This window comes from Epinephelus lanceolatus, chromosome 16, assembly GCF_041903045.1.
Source record: "Epinephelus lanceolatus isolate andai-2023 chromosome 16, ASM4190304v1, whole genome shotgun sequence".
Classification (NCBI taxonomy): Eukaryota; Metazoa; Chordata; class Actinopteri; order Perciformes; family Serranidae; genus Epinephelus; species Epinephelus lanceolatus.
The window spans coordinates 16171860-16194334 of NC_135749.1; the positions used below are offsets into that span (position 1 = coordinate 16171860).

At 42.6% G+C, this 22475-nt stretch overlaps 1 protein-coding gene across 1 annotated transcript in view; it reads right to left on the reverse strand.

Annotated features, from left to right (window-relative positions):
* The window catches only part of gabbr2 (gamma-aminobutyric acid (GABA) B receptor, 2), a 224248-nt gene that overhangs the window by 53891 nt on the left and 147882 nt on the right, over positions 1-22475 (reverse strand). The window contains exons 10-13 of the mRNA XM_033637561.2: positions 22095-22245; positions 21620-21752; positions 18710-18817; positions 13541-13663 (exon numbers count right to left, since the gene is read on the reverse strand). Coding sequence (XP_033493452.1) covers positions 13541-13663; positions 18710-18817; positions 21620-21752; positions 22095-22245 — 515 coding nt within the window. The remainder of the gene's footprint in view (positions 1-13540; positions 13664-18709; positions 18818-21619; positions 21753-22094; positions 22246-22475) is intronic.

Below are 22475 nucleotides of genomic sequence, written 5' to 3' on the forward strand. Positions count from 1 at the left end.
AACAATTGTGAGAAACATTTGTGTCTAAGTGTACCTCATCATCACCTCACTGCCTCTGGGACCACCATCATCATCATCATCATTATCATCATCACATACAGAATCATCGGCATCATCAAGAGCTGCATCACTATCTCGAGTCTCTAACTAATCATGTCTCTGCCCGTGGCCAGATGAGATAGAGCTGCCTTTCCCTAAACTGTGTGTGTGTGTGTGTGTGTGTGTGTCAGCTGCTGAGCCATAATGGAATCCTCAGGGCTGTGGATGAGCAGAGGAGGAGGAACATTGATGGATGTGTCTGGTCACTGATGGAGGGTGTCTCTGGTATGAAAGAGAGACAGAGAGAGGGAGGAAGATGGCAAGAGAGAAGGAGGCCGAATGAATGGAAGGAAGAAATGCGAGACGGGATGGGAGGCAGAGGGAAGAGGGAAACAGAGAGGAGAGAAAACAGAGCTACACTGCATTGTATTTATACAAACAGAGGGAAGGAGGGGAAGCTGGTTAGCATTGCAAAGCGTACCTGTGTGTTTGAGTTAGATTACATTAACATTAGATGTTATAATGAGTATATTTTCTGCAATTAAAAGTCAATGTTGAACAACTGAGTGAATAAACAGAAACGGCACACACTTTCCTGTGTGTATGTGTGTTTATTCATGTGTGTACATATGCATATACACACAGCACAATATCCAGTGTCCACTTACAGTACGCTCTGGACAAAGCCTTAGCTGTAACTGCGGGAACTCTTGACACCGCTTTTCATTTGGAAGACTTCTAATTGGTCAGTTGCATACCCCTCATGCTCAATCAGCTGTTGCCTAGCAACTGCAGTCTCGGGGAGCAGTAGGAGAGGAGCCGGGAAAGAAAGGGCTGGGCAAAAAGTGAGAGGAGAGCAAACGAGAGGTGCGGGTGATGGTGGAGGTCGGGGGTAATTTAGTGTGTTGGAGAGAAAGAGAGAAAGAAAGATATACACAGAGGTGAAAGGAGAAGGGGAGGCAGAGAAATCACACGGCACACACAGATGGAGAGAATCTGAAAGGAGGTAAGCATCGCCACCCAATTCCATTTTCGACAGATTCACTTGAACAGACTCAGCCATGCACAACCACATGTCCAATTTACCAGCTAGAGTGTCAACAAACACTGCACCTCTGAAGCAGTCCTTAGAGTGCTTTCCTGCATGATTCACTGATAACGCTGTCAGCTTACACATACCGCACACTGTTGTCCCTCACAAGACAAATATCAGTGATTTGCCACAGCATGGCAAAACACACTGGATAAATATTCTCCACAAGAATGATGAAATCCTGTGTAAACTGAAACCTGTGTTGACTTGGCTACATACCCAGGTTCCCCTCATCTTTCTCTCCCAAAATAGATGGAGGCGTAGATGTCGACAAAAGTAAAACAAAAACAACATGAAAATGCTTTCAAACTTTTGAACAACTTTAACATGCCATGTTTTTGAACCCTAGCAGAGGTAAAATCACTCACTGCAAGACATATCAAAGTTTAAATATAGAAACACCGGAGGAGGGACTGCCCTGGTGTTGATCCCAAATTCGACTGGGTAGATATTTGGTCTGCTGTTAAAGATGCCTCTCACAATCCTGACCCCCGGCAAATTAACTTTAATGATCTGTATTGAAGTGATTTAAAAGAATACAAGTTGCAAATGATGTGTGAGATGAGTAACTCCTTTTGCAGGCTTCCAGTTCTTTTTCACACATAATGTGGGAAACCCAGACAGTTTCTGGCACCAGGTAGCTCTTAAATTGCTTCAGCTGTTGGCTGTGACGGTGCCTACAACCATATTTGTCTTTCTCTTAGATGATTTGTTCGTGTTAGGTATCACAAAAGAACAAAGAGAGATTATGTTAGCTGGTTTAACTGCTGCTAAGAAAATGATTTTGACTCATGGAAGTCTCCTCATTCTCTTCCCATCTGGCATTGCATTCTGTCTTACCAGGATGTCATGCAGCTCTCCATTGCACAAACTGAATTTAAAATTAACACTTGCCTGTTTGGCTGGTTGTGTGTGCAAACTCTTGTAGACAAATATTTTTTGTTTTGGTGTTTTTCAATATAGCCCCTTTCCCACTGCATAAAAACCTGCTAACATCTGTTTTTGTATTTAATAGAAAAGACTGCAATCAGTTTTCACTCCCAGGACAAATGACTCTGTAGTAGTCGAGTGTATTTATCGGCTCCAGCTCCTATCGGCTTCAATCAGCAGTGATGGAAATTCAACACTCAAGTGGATGCATTACTTTTAGCCCCTTTGGTGGCACAATGTAGTGGCACACTGCCACAAAAACTGTTTGTCTCCATCCAAGTAGCACTCGAAGATCGTTCCAAGTTTAATCAACAGCGAGTTTTAAGGAGAGACTGAATAAGTTACAGATATTAAAAAGAAATAACCAGCGCAACACTATACACTGACCTCCTTTCTGCTGTCTACTGTTTACTAACCTGTTTTCCAGCCTGTCAGTGACACCAGTAAAAAAAAAAAAACATAGAGGCATACTCTTCCATTGCAGAGCTGTGTACACATTTCTGTCTACTGGCAATGGAAAGGTGGTCTATTGCCTATTTCAACAGCTTTGGTTTGGTTCTCATCTGCAACATAGCTCATAATGTTCAAGAAAAACTTGATAGCAGCAAAGCATACGTCATAAACATATTCAGCTTTTATTTCCGTCAGTTCAAAATGCAGCACTCTTCTGTAGGTTGAGGTTTTTGTCCTTTCAGGTCGAGTGAAATCGTGACTACTTGTGCTGGCTGGGACATGTAGGAACGGGCAAGACTATAAACAGAAGCGGGTATCCCCAAAGGTAAAGCCTGTGACACACTTACCTAGGCTACCTTAGAGGAGTTCACAATAACAGGCCAACGTCAAAGGCGCCACGCTGCTCTGCGCCCAACACCGAGGTACAGTGAAAGCCTGCACAATACGTGCATTACCGGTTATGAAGAAATACGATAGCCAAGGAGTCTGACATGCATGTCTCTAATGTGAAGTTACTGAGGTGGTTATGGTCATTACACCTGAGCCTTCTCTAACAGAGGCTTCTAAAATAGGAGAGGGTTGTTAACAACGTAGCTACCTACAGCAGAGACACGTCTTACATTTCATCGCATCTAATCTAACAGTACAACTCGCACAGTAACAATAGCTTACTATGACAACAGCAATGCATAACTGTACTTTTGGGATAGACAAGCTCTCAGACGCTCATGCAGCCATACAAATCACAAAGAATGTGAAAGCTCTATGTACCCAGCCCCTTTTGTTCTCTCCCTCCCCTTGTTCTCTCCTCCGGAGGTGGTCGATGAGAAAAAGCCTAGGTGGGTGGTGGTTATCCCTTAATGACCCAGTTTACTTTGAAAGGGCATTGATCTCAGCCAGTGCTTTACTCGTTGCTAACAAAGCAGCCTCAAAGCTCATCTTAGCGCCATCTTAGCGCTGTTGGTACTGCATGGATAATGCTGCAGATGACATTGTTCTTCAGTCTATAGAATAAATACTTTACGATTCTCAGTTCTTGTTGTATCACATCTTTGTCTCTGTCATCGGGAATATGATTACTGCGGGATAAATCTGTGCGTAATTCACTTCAGACCTTGCTTAATCTGACCAAACCTGAGATAAAAATGTAAGTGACCGGGGTGAATTGAATTTCTATGTATTTTTTTCCATAGAATACATCAATATTTTATTTCTCATATAATGTAATTTTGAGAATGAAGAGCCTACTGGAATATTATAAAATGGACAATCCTTTTTGCCTGCTTTCGCAGAGCAGGCTGACAGTGAAACAAGAGCATCGTGTCCTTCAGATGGCATTCACACAATCAACAGTTGACTGGGACTGCAGTGGAGGACCTGTGTGAGGAGGAGGGGGAGCAACAACACCGTGGGCAGGTGAGTGTGTGTGTGTGTATGTGGGTGCATAACTGCAGTGTTAAAAGGATCATACAGAGCTGTATGCATTTTTCAAATGACATCAAGTTTACATGTTGTGTTGACCATTTCCAAAGCAAAGGTGTTTACATTTTTCACTATTTTTTTCCTACCTTTGGACAGTCACTCGGTTGATTTCAGTATAACATAAACCTTGTTTGGGATACAGTGACACAGTGAATCTGTCACCTTGATTTTCTTTGGTATACAGCACTCTTTCAACCCATTATGATATAATCCTACATTGAAATGCACAAATGCAGACTGGAGCTTTTTTTAAGATTATTTTTCAGGCTTTTTGGCCTTTGTTGGATAGGACAGTGGTGGTATGGAGGGGAGAGAGAGAGAGAGAGAGAGAGAGAGAGAGAGAGGGAGAGAGAGGGCTGCAGGTCAGAACCGGACCTGCAGTCACTGCGGCAAGGACATAGCCTTTGCACATGGGGTGCCTGCTCTACCAGGTGAGCTGCTTGTCGCCTCAGAGTGGGGCTTGTTAATTTGTGTTATCACTGCATGGTAATCTACATTGGACAAATATATATATAGACACAACACTTTTGTTTTTTGCTTCCATTTTTCACAGGTTTCCGTGTAATGGAGCACTTCTCCTTTGCCAAGATAATCCATCCACCTGACAAGTGTATATCAAGGTGCTGATGTAACAGCATGATACAGCTGATTACAGTAAAAGGCCACTCTAAAATGTGCAGTTCTATTTTGAAAAAGACACTTATCAGGTGCTCTGAACTGTAGATTTCATATGACTAGGGCTACAGATACACATTTTTTTGGTCAGATTAAGAGAACACTGCAGCTCAGGCAGATGAGCTTTCTTGAGACAGTTTCTGGAGGTTTGTGCAGAAATTCTTCAGTTGTGCAAACCAACTGTAGCATCTGCTGTTCAAGTGACTGGTCTCCGACAATCTTGCAGATGAAGATGCTGGATGTAGAGGTTGTACGAAGGCTGGTTTGATGTACTGAAAAATTCTAAGAAACGACATTAGAGACGGCTTATGGGAGTGGTTATGGCAATCACACACTACCTTAAAACTTGAGACATCTGAGGCATTGTGTTGTATGATATAACTGAACATTATAGAGGGACCTTTTACTGTGACCATCCCAAGGCACAGCTGTGTAGTTATTATGCTGTTTAATCAGCATCTTGATTTGCCACATCTGTCAGGTGGGTGGATTATCTCGGAAAAGGAGAGGCGCTCACTAACACAAACAACTCTGTTACCAAAATCTTAGAGAAAGAAGTCTTCTGTGTGCATAGAAAAAAGTCTTAGATCTTTAAGTTCAACTTGTGAAAATGGGAGCAAACACAAAAGTGTTGCATTTATATTTTTGTTTTCAAACCTCTTCCATACTGGTGCAAGCAACACACAAGCATGCAAGCAATTTTATTGTTGCAGGGTTTCCATGAATACGACCACCAAGGAGAGGTTTCTGACTGCAAAAGTGACATAATGTTCACTAGAACTGAAAGTGGCTGCCCAGAAGGCAAAAACAGACTGTAGAAAATCTATTATTGTCATTAAGAAAATTATAGCATGCACAGCAAAGTGGACCGCAGTAATGTAAGGTACATAAAAGTTGTAGTACCTTGCAATAACATTCAAAAACAACTGGTAAAGTTCTATGGCATGATCTCAAAGATCTGCACACGCATACTGCCTGGCTGACCTCGACCTACATAGAATCCCAGAGGAGGATGCTCACTGTCAGCCACACTCTTAATCCGTCTGGCTGGAGGAACCTTGCTGGCACAAGTCTCACTCACTTTGGCCACACTTGCCAGTTTTCCCAACTTTTACTCTCCCAACACCCAATCCTGGCTGGAATTGGAAACATGGCTGGGTGTCCCTCCCTTTAAAAAAATGACATAGAACTGCAAAACTGAAAGAAAATCCAGGACGACGTAAAGAGAGAAAAAGAGAAGGGGAGGTGGAGGAAAATGGAGGAAAAAGAAATGGGAATGTTTCAGGTCAGCCTGAGTCTTGTCCACCGGTGCTGCTGCCACAAGCTTGCTTTCGCATTTCTTTGCTTTTTCAGTGCACTCCCACGGGATATGAGCTGGCCAAATGAGGAGTAGCAGGAGAGGGAAAGAGCGAGATGGGAGCAGGGGGTATGGAATCAGAAGGGGTCTGCAAATAGGCTGGTAACACAATGCTGATGGAGAAACGTCGCACAGAGGGAAACCAGGAATGAAATGAATAGATGACAGAGGTGGAGAGCAAGAGGGAGAGACGGTAAGCAAATAGGTAAGGAAAAGAAAACACAATAAATAAAAGAGAGGGGATTGAATGTGAGAAAGCGTCATACCTAGGGGAGCGGCAGAGAGTGTGTTAGCAAGCCTGTGAGAGGACTCCAGGAATGAAGATGGACAGAAAAGATGGGTAAAGAAAAGATTTGTCTAACATCAAAGCTTAAATGTAAATATCTAATATTCATGTTTTAACCTAATGTTTCCACTCTAATCTTGGTATTAACATGCATTTGTTTCTGAGCAAGAGCTGAATAGAACTTAACGACATAAATATCAAGTGTGAAGAGGCTGTCTGAATGATTATGCTGCATTTAAACCAAACTCTACAAACAAAATGCAGAGCACATGCTATTTAAATAATACAACAATGCTTGCGAAGAGAAATAAAAGATTCAACAAGATGTATGAAATGCAAACAAGTGGCAGGCGGTAGCCGACAAACAATAAACACAAATTCGCCAGGACTATCATAAACAGTGACTTATAAAAGGACTCAGGATATGATTACATGAAGAACAATCAATAGTAGGTGTGACCTGTCAACTTGGTTGGACGGTGGTGGCGTGTGAAATCATCTCACTAGTCTGTAAACTCTCCTCTTGCCAATTTTGTTAGCTGGCCAGGTCAAGGTTTCAAATATAAACATCAATAAACATGGAGGAAACGATGGAGAAGATGGGCACCAGGTGAGCTAGTTTCCAGCTAGCCATTGTTCAGGCACTGGATAAAAAAAAGCAGGAGACCTCCATGCCTGCATCAGTTTCCACTAGAATATCAGGAACCACAATATCCTTTGCTTCACTGGGGATTGGCTAAATCCTGGAATAGCGGACAGTGCCATTCAACCAGGTGACGCTCTATATTGTGTAAATCTGGCAGAGCGGAGGGCTGGCGAGAGGAGGGGAGAAGGCATGTGCTTTATGGTGAATAAGGGCTGATGTGACAGTGGAAATGTGACATGTTGTCCTGTTCCTGTGCACCCTGCGCCACAGAGGGAATGAACACATAAGTCTCTGCCAGTGTTTGGGGGGACAAAACATGCGGCCATCTTGTTGAGGTCAAGATATGAAAACAAACCTGGACACATGCCACTAGGGATGTGAGACATGAAGCCAATCAAACTCTACATCACTGCTGACATCAATGAATTCATTGAGTCTGTGGTGGATTTAATTTATGAGACTGTACCCAAAACTACAGTTAAATCATTCACAACCAGAAACTATGGATTACTAGAACCATCCGGGATTTCATAAACACGCACACTGCAACCCGTCTTAAAACACTGACAAAAGCAGCAGCCCACAGTGTGAGAGTGAATCTCAACATGGACACTTTAGATGTGTTTACATAAAAAATAGCTGTCTCAATTCTGAAGCCATCATTTCAGCATCATCTTATCATCTCATAAAGAGGAATCTTTCCACATTAAATGCTAGTAGTGAGTCATACATTTGCTTGCTACTGCAGCGATATGATATTGGGAACAGATGCGTGCATTGTAAAAAGTGCTGGGATAAAACTCCCCATCTTCCCCTAACCCCCCCACTCCTTGCCTTACTGCGTACAGGTGGGGACGGCAGAGGCAGGGAAGCTCTGCCATAGCTCCGAAACTTCTGCATGGAATTATGCATGCATGAGTGTGTATAAGTATATACACCTTTTCTGCTCTGATCAGTAATTGATAATCAGATAAGCGCATGTTTTTCTATGTGGATGTTTGAAACCTTTTCTGCATGTGTCGCCATCCTGAAGTGGGGGCCCTAACCCGCTATTTTTGTCTCATGGATCAACAGTGCCGCTCTCTGTGTTATGGATGTCAGAAACCATGGCCGTTGCCATGGTGATGCCACACTGAAATATAAGCCCGCCTGCCTGCCGATGCTTGCAGCAGCTTCCAAGCCGGGAAAAACGACAGAGGAAGGGGGGTGGGGGGGTGGGGGTGGGGGGGGGGGGACAAGAGGACAGACTAGAGTAGAAGGGTCTGCGGCAGGATCCACCAGAATGCTAATCATCCTTTCTCGACGGTTTGTCCTTCATTATGCAGGAGACAATGCCCAGGACAACAAGAGAGGGCGTTAATGTGTACGTAAACACAGGCATGAGTACAAAAGCATTTCCATGCATGAGTGGGCTCATACACTGCACATGTACATATAGAGGCAGAAACATACATACAAGGTCATATGCATGAACACACACATATACACAGTGCCACAAACACAAAAAATGAACAATCCAGGCACACTCACATGCTTTAATACACACGTGTGCATTGACACTGCAACATGTGTCAGTGCTGCCAGGCTTAATCTGATGGCAACCAGCAGTCTGCCCCGCTGCTGAAACATCCACGCCATTAACAAATGCTCAATTATTAACGAGCCACAAAATGGATCTAATTGCTCACTGCAGCCCAACGTCTCCATCAGCATTCCCAGGACGTTCCCAGAGCAGCCGGAATTATTCCTGCTCTCAGTAAGCTCTCTGGGAAAAAAAAAGACACTGATATGCAGAATATTCTCGGTGCTGTTAGGATTTAGGGTTGGAGTGGTGTAGAGAATCAGGGAGGAAGTGGAGCTGCAATTACCATCCTGGCCAAGTCCCCTTTAATCTTATCACCATTTTTATTGAATTCAGCACATAAGGTTGTGTTTTATGTACAGTGCATATTGAAGTGCAGATCAGAGGCTAGGCTTGGTTTGAAAAGGTTGGGGACAATGTCAAGGTCACAAGTCATTTCTGGTGAAAGCCTATCATCTGCACACTGTAATTAAAATAAGACTCGGGGGTCACTCTCCTCTCATTTTTGAGTCTCAAAGACTTAGCTCCCAACATGGTCTCTGGCCCTTCTTTACTTTTATTTGGGAGGGTATTAAATCAGTCATATTTTATGAAGCATTCCACAAGGATCTATTGTCAGCCTCTTCACAGTTTCATCTTCTTGCTAATGCTAATAAAGGATGCAAAGGGGGATGCCCTAGTTTTGCTAATGGTAGCTCATTAAGCTTAGCTTGCTGGATTCAGAGCAGTGGGTTCACCCCCGGTGATGCAGAGTATTGACTTTGCCCATGTTTCCACTGGGTAAAGCATGAGCAAGATAATTTTACCCAAAATCTCAACCATGGCCATTTAACAACTTACAATATTTAGATGAACGCGTGTCTGTGACCACCACAGGGAATATGTGTGCATGCAGGAGTATCAACTTAAGTATACTACAGTAAGTGTCTCTCCTGAACACACACTTGCATTGATGATCGTCCCTGAGTGTCTTCACACTGTATGTGTATCTAAACTGAAAAAGCAGCTGCAGAACCTCTCCTGTAAACAATGTGTGGGTACCCATGTTGGCCCTGAGTCAATAAGAAAACCCTCCCGTGTAATGGTTCAAACAACAAATGCGGTGGACTAGCAAGCACGGTGACAGTTCAATAACACCACGTTGTCATACCGCATACCCTTGGGTACAGCAGGTAGTTACAGTGATGTGAACCCAAGGTCAATGTTATTCCCAACCCTCCACAGTGGGGAGGGGAAATGCAAGGGGGGAGGAGAGGAGATCCTGGTGATGACAGGGAGAGAGAGAAAGGGATGGAAAAAAGGAAAAGACAACAGACAGAAGGAAGTCACAGGGGAGGGGTGGCCTAGCATGATGTGAGAGCTCACAGGAAACTGGGTAACTAATGGTCCTTCTCCTTGCGCCAATTACTGTTAGTCAGTCAGAGCTAGTCTCACTGGCTCCTGAGCCCTATGGAGACCATCCACCATGGTCCCATTCCTCACCCACTCACCAAATCATCTCCATTTCAAGTGAGTGTTCAGACCGAAAATAGCAACGTGTTAAAAAACACAAGGGGCCATGTTGGCGGGGGCATGTTTCTACAGGTAGCGGAGAGAAAATGAAATATGATCCAGTAAGTCCAGCTTGACTAATTGTGCCAATGCAGCAGCCTCATTGAAATGAATGAGGTGGTGGTGTTATTTGATGCAGCGATAATGTCCATCTGAATGCGGCCTAACTCTCCTCTGTCTTTGGTAATAGTGCAATATGTTTATCCATGTTGTTTATTACCGTAATTTGTCCGTAATGTTTTTCATTTTCTCCTGCCCTCTTTCTGGGTTTTTGGGTTGCCTTCTGGTTTCTGGTCCCACCTGACAAGCATAGAGGCCCAGAGGAGCTCCAGGCTGCCTTTCCCACAGCTGGGCCCCAAGGGTCCACTGCTGCTGGTGCTGGAAATCTGGCAGGCCGGGCAGGCATGTGGAGCCTCTGCCTCAGCCCAGGCATGCAGATCCACGACCCCAGGGGGGATGCAGACTCCTGCACTGAGTGGTTAATATATTCACAACTCTCCCCTGGCCGGGGGCTTAGAGTCTGAGAATACTCCACGAGGACCCGACTGCATACACTGACAACATTCACCAATGAATATGTTAAGCAAGGCTTTGCTACACCCTTTAGGCAGGCTTAAATATATAAGTGGCTATCATCACAAAGGAAATACGGCTTTGTCTAGAGTTGTACAAATGTGCTAAGTATACCTTCAGAGTACGCCACAAGGAGCACAAGAATGTAAATAAGTCTGCTAAGATATCATTCATCTCTACACCAGTTTCTTCCTCAGAGATCTCCCACAGGAATCTTTTCATCAAGGACTAAGACGGAAAAAAAAATAACCTCAGAAAAGCTGACCTTCTCATGGCACTCTTAGATTAGCGCTATTTATCACTTCACAGGGTTTCCATTTAATTGAAGACACGGAAAAGTCAAAACTGGGTGCCAGACAGTGTCAGCCACCCTTCCATCCCCCGCAGGACCTTGGCAACAAGCAAGCAAACAACATGAAAATCCATTCAATACAATCAAAAGGAGTCTCCATAAAAACCGAGCATTAGAGCCTTTCACTGCAGTGACCTTTTGATAACCTCTGTTTAGTACAAGGGTCAATGAGGAGCCAACCAATGCTGTCGATTTCCGGAGACTTTGGTCTCATGGGAGCCAGTTAACAGTCTCACGGCCTACATGCAGACGTATAGGGGACTTAAAAGACAACTCATTAGTGAACATCTCCACTTGGCTGTATCCATAGTGTGTGGTCTTCAAAAACAGATGATTTAATCTGAGCTGCAGTGGAATAATAGCTCCTGCTTGTCAAGTTGTTAGCAGCAACAGTAAAGTAAACATAATCTCTCCTGTTTTTATTTGTCAGCCTATTAAGGGAATAACGTATAGCAACGTAAAATAGATTTTTCAATAATGCTGTTGTTACTTCAACACACTCAGTGACATGGACATATCCAATAAACAGGTATGAAAGCAAAACCCACCTAAGGCCTTAAAATGACATCAGAGGACACATTATTGTTAGTCTATAAAGCAGCCAAACATATACTTTGATAAATTCAGATTTATCAAACCACAGCTGCAGTGTATTTCATTACTAACAGCACAGTGTCACACACAGATACAGTTCCCATCCCAATTGTACAATATCCCTCACTGCACCAGCTCTAGGCAAGGCAAGGCAAGGCAAGTTTATTTGTAGAGCACAATTCATACACAAAGTAATTCAAAGTGATTTACAGAGCAAGAAAATGCATTAAAATCACAATACAAAATAAAAACATAAATAATCATTATAAAATGAACTTTAAAAGAGAAGAGTGCAGATAAGATCCTTTCAGTCACATGCACAGTGAAATAGAGCTGTTTTGAGCCTAGATTTGAACATTGTCAGAATAGAGGCCTGTCTCACATCTTCAGAAAGACTGTTCCAGATTTTAGCTGCATAAAACTGGAATCCTGATTCCTCATGTTTAGTCCTGACTCTGGGCACCAGCACGAGGCCGGTCCCTGAGGTCCTCAGAGTCCGAGATGGTTCATATGGCACTAACATGTCAGAGATGTACTTTGGTGCTAGGCCGTGGAGAGACTTGTACACAAGCAGAGCTGCTTTAAAGTCTATTCTCTGAGCCACAGGAAGCCAGTGTAGAGACCTGAGCACAGGACTAATGTGCTCGTACTTCCTGGTTCTGGTCAGGACCCGAGCAGCAGCATTCTGGATGTACTGCAGCTGTCTTACGGCCCGTTTGGAGAGGCCAGTGAGCAGGCCGTTACAGTAGTCTAACCTACTAGAGACAAATGCATGGATAAGTCTCTTCAAGTCAGGTTTAGACACTATACCTTTGATTTTGGCAATGTTTTTTAGATGGTAAAAAGCTGCTGATGTTATTGATTTGATGTGGCTGTTAAAGTTCAAGTCTGAGTCCATTATTACCCCGAGATTTCTAACCTGATTTGTAGGTTTTAGAGAGAGAGACTGTCTATAACCCATTTTACCATTAGCTGCTCTCAGTCTAAGGTGAGCCAATCTTTTTGTATAACAATTTAATAGATTGAGGTATGAATGTGTCCCGCAGCCTCTTATGTTTAACCAGTGGAACACAGAACCATCTACTTAACAGCATGAGCTAATATTCTCAAAAACAAAAACAAAAATAAAAAGACTAGGCTCAAAGCTGTTTTAATTTATGCAGCTCAAAATCTTCCTGACTCAAGCATTTAACCCACCATCTTAGTGTTAATCTGTACAGAAAGACAGATGTACTAAACAGTGAAGCTGTACTTGCATAATATTTTATACTACAGAAATATGAAAAAAAAAAAACATTAAAACTCAATCTGCCACTTTAACCAAAGTGACTAAATCCTCTGAGGAAATAAATATGCAGTTGTGCCTTTCTAATTCAGTCTGCATTCCCTTAATACCACTGACAGTTATGTGCTAATATGTCATGCTGAAAACACACTTCACACACCTCTAATGCCAAAGCTACAGTATGTTCATTTTAGCCAATTGGGCGCACAGCTAGACTAATCCTGTACCAATCTCAGGGAATCTGAGCCTACTCTAACCAATCACAGCGAAGCAGAGTTCATTTCTATTCTACACCACGCCACCTCTCCAGCAAGGAGAAAGTGATGCCAAGTGCCTCTTTTCCAGCAGGCCTTGCCAAAGTGTCACATCCAAGCTGGCAAATGTCCGGCCATGGGATGAGCGCAGGAGGCAGTGATGGCTCACATCCTGACCCAAAAATAACAAGCACAACAAAGATGCTCGCGATACAGCCCAAGGCGGACATTTTGTTTGCCTAAACAAATACACAGGCATTTTTAGCAAGAATCTGTGTCACTGGGATTCTCCCAGCTGGGGCAAATCATGTTACAGCAACATAAATAAAACCACAATCAAGCGCAAGTTTAAACGACATGTGAAAAAAACATAAAAATGCACACTGACCTCCAAGCTGTACTCTTCCACAGTCCTCTTAAGCGGGTCCACAATCTGCCAGCAAATGAGGATGCATAAGTCGATTAGTAGCATCCCGCCAACGATGATCAACAGCTTCTGGTCCTTTATGATCTGGAGCGGGAAAGGAAGATTAGATGCTCATATTAGCCCAATAGCACACACCTGCGAGTGTTATGCAACTGTGTGTGTGTCTGCAGAGGCATTTCAAACAACATTTCTTATTGACCACTATAATTATGTGATTCTCATCCTATCTCAGGACCTGGAGCCCTGCTGGTTTCACCCTAACATCTAATCAGGGTCTGATTACAATGCATTTAGCTGCAATTAACCACCTACTAGGATAGAAAACCAGCCAAACTGAAAGTCCAAAAGACTGAGATCGGGCTTAGAATTTGTGACTGATACTCTTTTACACTATATATATGTAGAACAGCTGTGCACAGGGTTGCAATGAGGTGCTGATGACTGGGAGTATTCTTAAAATGAGTTAAGTTGCACATACTCATACTCCTTAATGCATTTCTATTTTATTCAGATCACGTTTTTGGCCTTGTTTGAGATTCTTTTACACTGTCACATATTGGTAGACTGCACTCTATTGGCCCGGGACGAAGAACCACTGGTGGACATTCATCCTGTGAAAACAATGCCACCAGCAAGCCCTGATTTTGTTACCTTGCGGCCAGAGAATGTGGAAAAGAGCCACCAAACAGGAACCATCGCTGTTGACCACTACAGCTCCTCTTTTGTACCATGAACTTTAGAGGGATGAAAGCCGTGACCTGTTTGTGATCTTTATTTATAATAGCGTTTGACTGTCTGAAATGGCAGATCAAAGGAAAGGTCAGGGAACACAGGCTGGGCTCTGTTTGGAGAGTATCGCATAGCCCAAATGCAGCACGGTGGTCTCACACAGGTCTCCATCTGCCTGTGGGCTCAGGATGAGATGCGTGAGGGGGTTGTTTTTTGATCTGGTGTCTTTTGATGGTGTTGGCATTGAACAAATATAGACAAGGCAAGACGAAGGGACATTTCTTGTAGAAATGCTTCAGTGCTTCAGGGGAGTTTAGAGGAAGACAGAGGCAGAGCAGAGAAAATGGCTGCTTCAAAGCCAGCAAAAAAATATTTGACACCAAGATGGGCGAAAACAAAAATAACCGTATATTAAATAAAATGAAGTCTGGTCAGTGTTGCTACTATTTTCAGTGTGAAGTAGCTACAGCCTGCAGGAAAAGGTGCTAGTTGTTGCTCGATGATATTTAGTTCTAATTTGCAGATCTATAATGTTAACATATAGTTAACTAGATAACTAGATATAACATTAAATTTCTTTTTCAAGCAGCTCCTCAATCTTCCTCTAATGTTAACATATTTCTGAAGGCTACTGTGTCGACTCTGTAACTTAATTATCATGAATAGGGAGATAATGATGCACTGGAATGAATTCACCATTGTTAACTCTGTCTATCTGACACAATAAAATCAAACTTAAATAGTAAAGTTAAAGCATTTAGAAAAAAAAAACAATGGGGATCAGTGATTAGTCACTGAGCACGCACATTCATGTCTCTGTCAGGCTGATGATTGGTTGAATAAACGTGCTGTTGTTCTGTTCCACCCACTGAAAGCATTCAATCCAGAGCCATATTAGTGCACATTCACTGAGAAATACTGGAGACTCTCCTCAAAGAGAAGAATCAAACTTTTAATACAAATAACTTTTTTCATATTTGCTTAAACTGTCACTATGTTTACTTTAGGACTACATGAAACAGATAATCTGGAGAAAAAACCATCATGTTCCTCTGCCTACTTTGTTGCCTTGTAGCGCTTAAATTTCGTTGTGGAAGCACAATGACAATAAAACTTCCTTCCTTCCTTCCCTACTTCCTTCCTTCCTTCCTTCCTTCTAATATCCGTACAGCATGTAAACATAAACCTGTGGTCAAATTGCCAAACTGGGGATCAAATATGGATTAAGACTCTGCAACTGCATTGCCTATGTCTGCCCTCAAATGTTTTCAGAAACATATTTTTAGTGTACTGTTCAGCTGTAAAATGAGAAAGTTTGTGTGGCTGGTGAGCGGTACTTTGGTTAACTATCATTTAACAGCTAAACAGTACACTAAACTTCATTTCTGAAAACATTCGAGATGGGAAATACAGAATGCAGTAAGAGAATCTTGATTAATATTTGATCAGCGCTGTCTAGTTTGAGAGTTTGACCACAGTTAGAGACTCCTCGGCTCTGATTGGTTGTGTTTGGTGTGCTTCGGTAGATTCTAGAGGAGGGACATGATTTTTTTCACAGACTATTGGTCTCTTGTAATTCTTTAAGGATACAGTGACAGTTTCAGCAAATATGACACAAAGTTACCAACTGTAGCTTTACGATCTGACCAAAAAGTTGCTAGATATGCTGCTAGCTGCTTTTTTGGGAAAGAAAGTGTCACTAACAGTGTCTTAAAAGTCACCAAATCTGGCAAGAAAGCCCATGAGCCAGTACTAGTAATAAGTAAAAGTAAAATTCTGTTATTCTAGCAAGTAAATAGTTGTAACAAAAATATGCAAGATGTGTGATAATTTGGAGAAATTTACATAAAAAAGCTCTACACCACCATCTGCTCAACTGTGATATGTTACGGAGTCTGTTAGGAAAAAGTATGTAATGACTCTAAATTACCTAACGTGTTATGTACTGTTTTCTTTCCCCCAGTAATATTGGCACTCTGACATACCTGTTGGGATCCAGTGATTTTGTCTCTACTGATGACTTTGTTCTCCCTGCTGTGTGTGTCTATCTGCCGCTGAATTGTACAACACTTTGTGCTACATTCTGTGCTTGAAGGGTGCTATATAAAGTTCATTCACTGTTGGAGAGAAAGACCAAATAATGGAAACATTGAATACACACATGACCCGGACATGATTGAGAATAAAAAATAGAGATAAAAATGTCTCTATTCTCCACAAGTCCAGCCGCTGCCCGTGAGATGTGGGTCAGTGCTTTGAAAGACTGAAGTACACTCCGAGTTATGAGTACTGTTTTCAAGGTCCAGAATGAAGTCTATTTCCCTCTACTGTGTAGTGCAAAGGCCAGGGCCGAGCTGTGTCTGCTGTAATACTGTAACATGTTCTGAGTTTAAATCCAGTAGCCAAACCTCAGGGTGTCGTAACAACAACAGTATACTACTTCTGATCTACTAAGATCAGTGAAGTAGTGTGACACCTTAGAAGTTGCTCATGATGTTATTTTCAGACAACCTCGGTGTTGTGTGTGTGCACGGTCAGTTTGTGTGTTTATGAATATGTATTTATGCAAGCATGTGTAATGAGCTAATGAGGTACTGTGTGTTTGTTTCGCTTTGTCCTGTGTGCTTGTTTGTGTGCGTGCATGCACATGTATCCAGCTATGTGTCACAAAGGAGTACTCAGTAAATTACTGTGATAGCAAGACTGACAAATAGCTGCTACGGGGGTAAAGGGTTGTGTTTTGAAAGTGTGTATGTTTATCTGTGTCTGTGGTGTGTGTTTGTGTGTATTTGGAGAAGGAGGACATTGACTGACAGCCCCCCCCCCCCACACCCCTCCAACGCTGTCTCTGGCACTGAGCTCTTTAAGAAGTGAAGGAGTGCGTCCGTAGCCTGCCGAGTGGAACCCTTATCGAACACACCCCTGATTTACAATCTGTGCTCTCCCAGTGTCCCAGGCTGAGGAGGAAGGAGTGAGGGATGCAGTTCCAGCCCTACTGTTTGAAGAAAAGATGGCTAACACTTGAGCTTGTCCCTCCCCTGACAGCCGTTGACAGAGATTTCAGGGCACCAACAGCAACTATCACTCTACTGAAGCCAAAGCACCTGAACTCAGTCAGTATGGAGGGAGTGTGCCGCGTGTGTGTGTGTGTCCTGCAAACAGACCCAGGCCATGAACCAACAGAGAATACAACTTGAGGTTTAAGGGCTGAAATATGCAGTAGGGGTAAATACTGCATCTGAAGAAACATTGGTTTTGTCTCTGTTAGCGCGGGGAAGAAGGTGGGAGAGGGCGGACTGAGCAGAGATAATTGGCATTGAAGGGTTAGAGCAAAGATGCTGAGCTTGGAGATGCAAAACTGTTTTGTATTCCTCAAATCTCAATAAGACAATGAATTTGAAAGGCCAAGACATTTACTTGGAAACAGCTGAAAAAAAGTGGCGATCTTGCATTGACACAACTGTAGAACTGAAGTGGAAACTCAAGATAAAGTGGAGATCTGTCATGCCTCCTTGTCTTCTAACCTGTAATCTGGATTATCTTTATCTTCCAACATCTTTTGGCCTCTTTTTCCAGCTTCCCCATTTTCTTCTCACAGAGTCCAACCTACTTTCTTTGCCATTTGTGCCACGTTGTTTGTCTTGTCCCTTGTTCTGCCCTGCTTTGCCTTCCTCCGTCTGTCTCTCCACCCTCCCTTCTGCCACTACTTCCCTACATCCCTCCAACCTCTCCGACTCTTTGATCCATCCCTCACTCCTCCCTCTCTTCCTGCTCTCTCTCTCTCTCTCTCTCTCTCTCTCTGGCAGGCCACCCACACTTCCTCCAATATGCAAGAGGGTGAGGGAGAGAGAGGGTGGGAGAGAGACAAAGAGAGGGGGAGAGCGAGATCTATAAATACAAAAAGGCCAAGCACAGTTACAACACTCGGTGAGCCCGCGCCACTTTATATAACCAGGCCAGTGAAACAGATTGTGTCAGATGTTTAAAAAGCCATTTGTATTTCTGAATCTTTTTTTTTTTCTCACAGAGAAGATTCTAAAAGCAGGTGCCAGGGGCTGCCAGTCTTTCAGAGTGTTTGTTAAAAAGCATGAGTATGAATACAAGCACCCACACACCAGTGCTGGGCTTTCAAAAGACATGTGAGGCTTCCTGGTTAAGACTGCCAGGTCTACATGTTTTAATGGAGATGTTTGTGATTATATGAAGTAGTAGTTCCTACAGATGTGCACGATGTGGTAAGAAATAAACAGTTCAGAACCAAGATATGTATCAAAAAATAAAAATAAATAAAGAAAAATGAATGAAAAATCAAAGCTCATTTGTCAAGAAGGCAAACAAACTAACTCTACAATAAATAGCACTGCTATATATAACCTCTTAGTCACTCATATTTTTCAATACCTTCTTTTTCATCTTCACATTCTTAAAGATGGCGTGCACCCTCCAGGTCTTGGCAAACATGGCACCGAAAGCTGTTGTGTATCCAACGATGAGGATCCATGTCCGAACCTATCAAAACAACAGGCACACACATAATTTTGTCATGTCTCAAAGTGGTGATCAAGGCTTAAAACAACATCTGATCTGACAGGTATTTGCATTTCTCTCAAGAAGTTCATTCAAAATAGCTTCTTGAAGGCTTCTAAAAATAAGAAGCTGTCAGATTTATTTTTCCTCTCCAAGTGTGGAGCTCTGGGAGAACGTCCTGGACCATGGAAGCTGTCACACTCCTGAGAGCGTTTCATCTTAATGAGAAACAAAATGTAGACCTCTTACTGCTCTGGCACAAAGGACACTGCTGACGTGTTTTAAAAGCTTAGAATTTGAATAGAGACTATGAACTCCTAAAATAGCTACAGAGTGCTTCTTTTTACTGTATATGTTAGACTGCTGTGTGTGGTACATGTTTGTTTTATGTGTACTTCTGTGTGTGAGCCCCTTCTGCACCACACACACACTGTAAAGCTTCAAACATTTACACCTGGCTCTCTTCACCTGCCACTCTAGAGAGAAATAAAGCAGGGCAGGGACAGAGCACTGGGTAAAGAAGACACCAAAAAAACAATTACACCATCTATTCTCAAGGAGACCAGCACATATTGATTGGCGGTGAATGGATCAACCTCTGTGGTCCTTTGCTGAAGAACCTCGTCTGAAGTGACAAGCTCTGTTTTAGCTCTGCAGCAAAGCTTCAGCCAGGTGGTGGCAGCTCAAGACGTGCCCTGCCTAACATTACTCTGGTGTGTGTGTGTGTCTGTGTCTGGGAGAGGGGGGTATCTCAGTGGAAACCTGTTATCACTGTAATCAAAACTCTTTAATTAATCCAGCATCTACATAGTCACACAGTAATGCTACCTGGGGGGAGACACTTAATGTGCTCCATGCTAGCTAGAGAGCCAGAGAGAGAGATTCAATCAGTTTTCACTTAGAGTTGGACACAGAGTGCATGTGATTAGTGTTTCAGCAGTATTCTCCATTTTTCAGCTCATGTTCACACCTCTTTTGTTAGCCAATGAGCAGGGTTCAATGGCACTACTGAAACAGAATAGAATGTCAGGGATACAACCCAAATGCTTTTCATAATTTTATGTTTTAGAGTGTTAAGTACTTATACCAGTACTGACAATAACTGTGATAGTTAAAAATGAAATACTGATATCTTGTTAATAATACACATACAATAATATTGTGTAAGTAATCCAGCACCTCTTAATCATTTCTGTTTCTTTCCGTTCTTGCTTTGTCTCCCTCCCCCAGTGCCATCTGGTTGCCTTTCCACTACCCATTAAGTGCAACTGCTACACTTGTACACTTCTGTACAGTCATGGTTACAGACTCTTTCTCCAACTCCCTGCACTTGTATTTTGAGTGTAATTCATTTGCAAAAAAAAGAGTCAAAATGCACATTAGACAAAATTAAAGATTAATTTGACTGATAGCATTTTTTTTTCCAATTTCTTTTTCTTGTGAACTTTTTACAGTTAAGTTTTTTGGCCACAATAATTGTGTAGTCAAAATCAGACTTTGTGCTAGAACAAGTCCAGACCTTGAAATCGGCCCACTCCACCGAGCTGACTGATTCGCTTAGCACAGTGACATGACACAGCGGTTTCTTGTTTGAAATAAAAACCAATCCAATGAGCACCACAGCAGTAGATCTCAGCAACAACAAGTGCTTTAGATGAGACAGACACTGCTATTGAGGCTGTTCTAAATTGACATTTCTTCAAAGTATCGCCCCAAAATCATAGTATGTTTTACTTCGCTCTGCTCCACCCCCTAAAACTCCGGCAAAACAAGTATGTTGTCATGGCTATGCATCAATGTGGACTTAATAGGAAGTTAGATTCAGATGGATATGTCTGCACGATAACTATGTTGTTAGACAATCTATCACTTCAGAAATAATTGTGATAAACAATATTGTCATTTTGAGACCACTTTATGCCACTGATATAACAGATTAACATGATAATGCTACAGTAAAACACCCTTTGAAAGAGCTATGAACTTAAAATTCTTAAGAATATTCAGATATTGGAGTTGGAATACGAAAAAAAATTAAACCTTTTTTTCAAAAACTAATTAGCACCTGTTAACATTCACAATTATGAATATATAAAATGATAGTGCCTTTATAGGAGTAGCCCAAAATTACTTATTTGTCCAACAGGAACAAAACCAAGCGATGCCTCGTTCGTGTAATAGACAAGCTTCCCAGGCTCTGGGAACACCGCAGTTACCTCTATGATCCAGCCCGTGTGCTGCAGTCGGCTCCCTGGGATGGACGGCCCAGGAGCCAGGCAGTTTGCTTGTGGATTTATGAAGTGGTGGATAAAGTTCTTGGAAGGTAAAACTACTGTACAAACAATAGACTTTTTGACTCGTTTACAGGGGCTGGCAAGCTAACGACTAACTAGGACTGTGCATCTTCCACTCAAAAACCGCAACTGCAGGCTATCAGTAAGCTACGCTGTGTCATCTCTGAAGCGTTGTTGTATGTGGCTTTGAACTCGTGCAAGTAGGCATGGGTGGGGAGGAAAAAAGGGAGAATTGCTGAACCCAAATCTTATTACGGTCAGGAGACCACTGTTGGTTATTCTGGCATCATGTTGGCTAAAATTTTGGTGACATTTTTATGTAAACTCATGCAAAAACAATATAGAGGTCAGCAAAATGATTAAGGGTTATGTTCATATATCGTCAAACAGGCCTACCCCCTCCCCCAGTGGACAAAATGTTAGACTGAAAATAGAAACGATGTGTAATGAGTTGGCAATTCCGTCTGATATTAGGCAAGAGGGAACTCACAGTGCAGAGAGTCTCAAACTCTTTGTCAGAGACGAAACCCCCATCAAGACCAAACAGGAAGATAGAGGCGTAGGAGAGCATGCCTCCTAGGATGATCAGGTTGTTCATGTAGGGACTGGACATCTTGATTAGTCTGGTAGAAAAGATTAGATTAGATTAGAATAGAATAGAATAAAACAGGTCCTCTTCATCAAAAATGCTTCAGTATGATATTTAGGTATGAAGGAGAGTGAAATAAGAAATAATGTGCCTGCAGCAGTTACTCATCCCTTCACTTCAATACCATTCAATCTCCGCTGATTCTTCTCATCCTTCATTCATCCCCCTCTTCTTTCTCCCTTTGCACCAACCCCTCATTTACTTTCCCACTGCACCGTACGTTTATCTGTTTCACCTTCACTAGCTACCCTTCATCTAACCCCTCCCTTCATCCTCCCCTTCTCAAAGCTGTGCTTCACCAATGCTGAATGCTGACCTGTGGTTGCGGTTCTTGATGTTGAAGAACAGGAAGGCCCCTGCCATGAGCATGCCCAATATGGTGATGGTGGACAGGATGCTGTAGAGGGGCACGTTGATGTGGCGCCGCTGCAGACGCACAAACGTACGATCCTTGGGAGGCTCCACGCCTATAAAGAGGACAAGTTGTGATATGAGACAAGATTTTGCTCAAGACGATATCTGAAAGTGAGTACGCCTCAAACATCACGTGGCATTGAAATTGCTTACTCAAATGTTTCATGGTATATCAATGAATCTAAAGTATTTGCACAACAGTGGTTTTCTGAACATTTTTGCTTTTTCCAGTGAGGTGTCTCTCTTCACTTTGACAGTTTAAGACCTGCCCCCTTCAAATCTT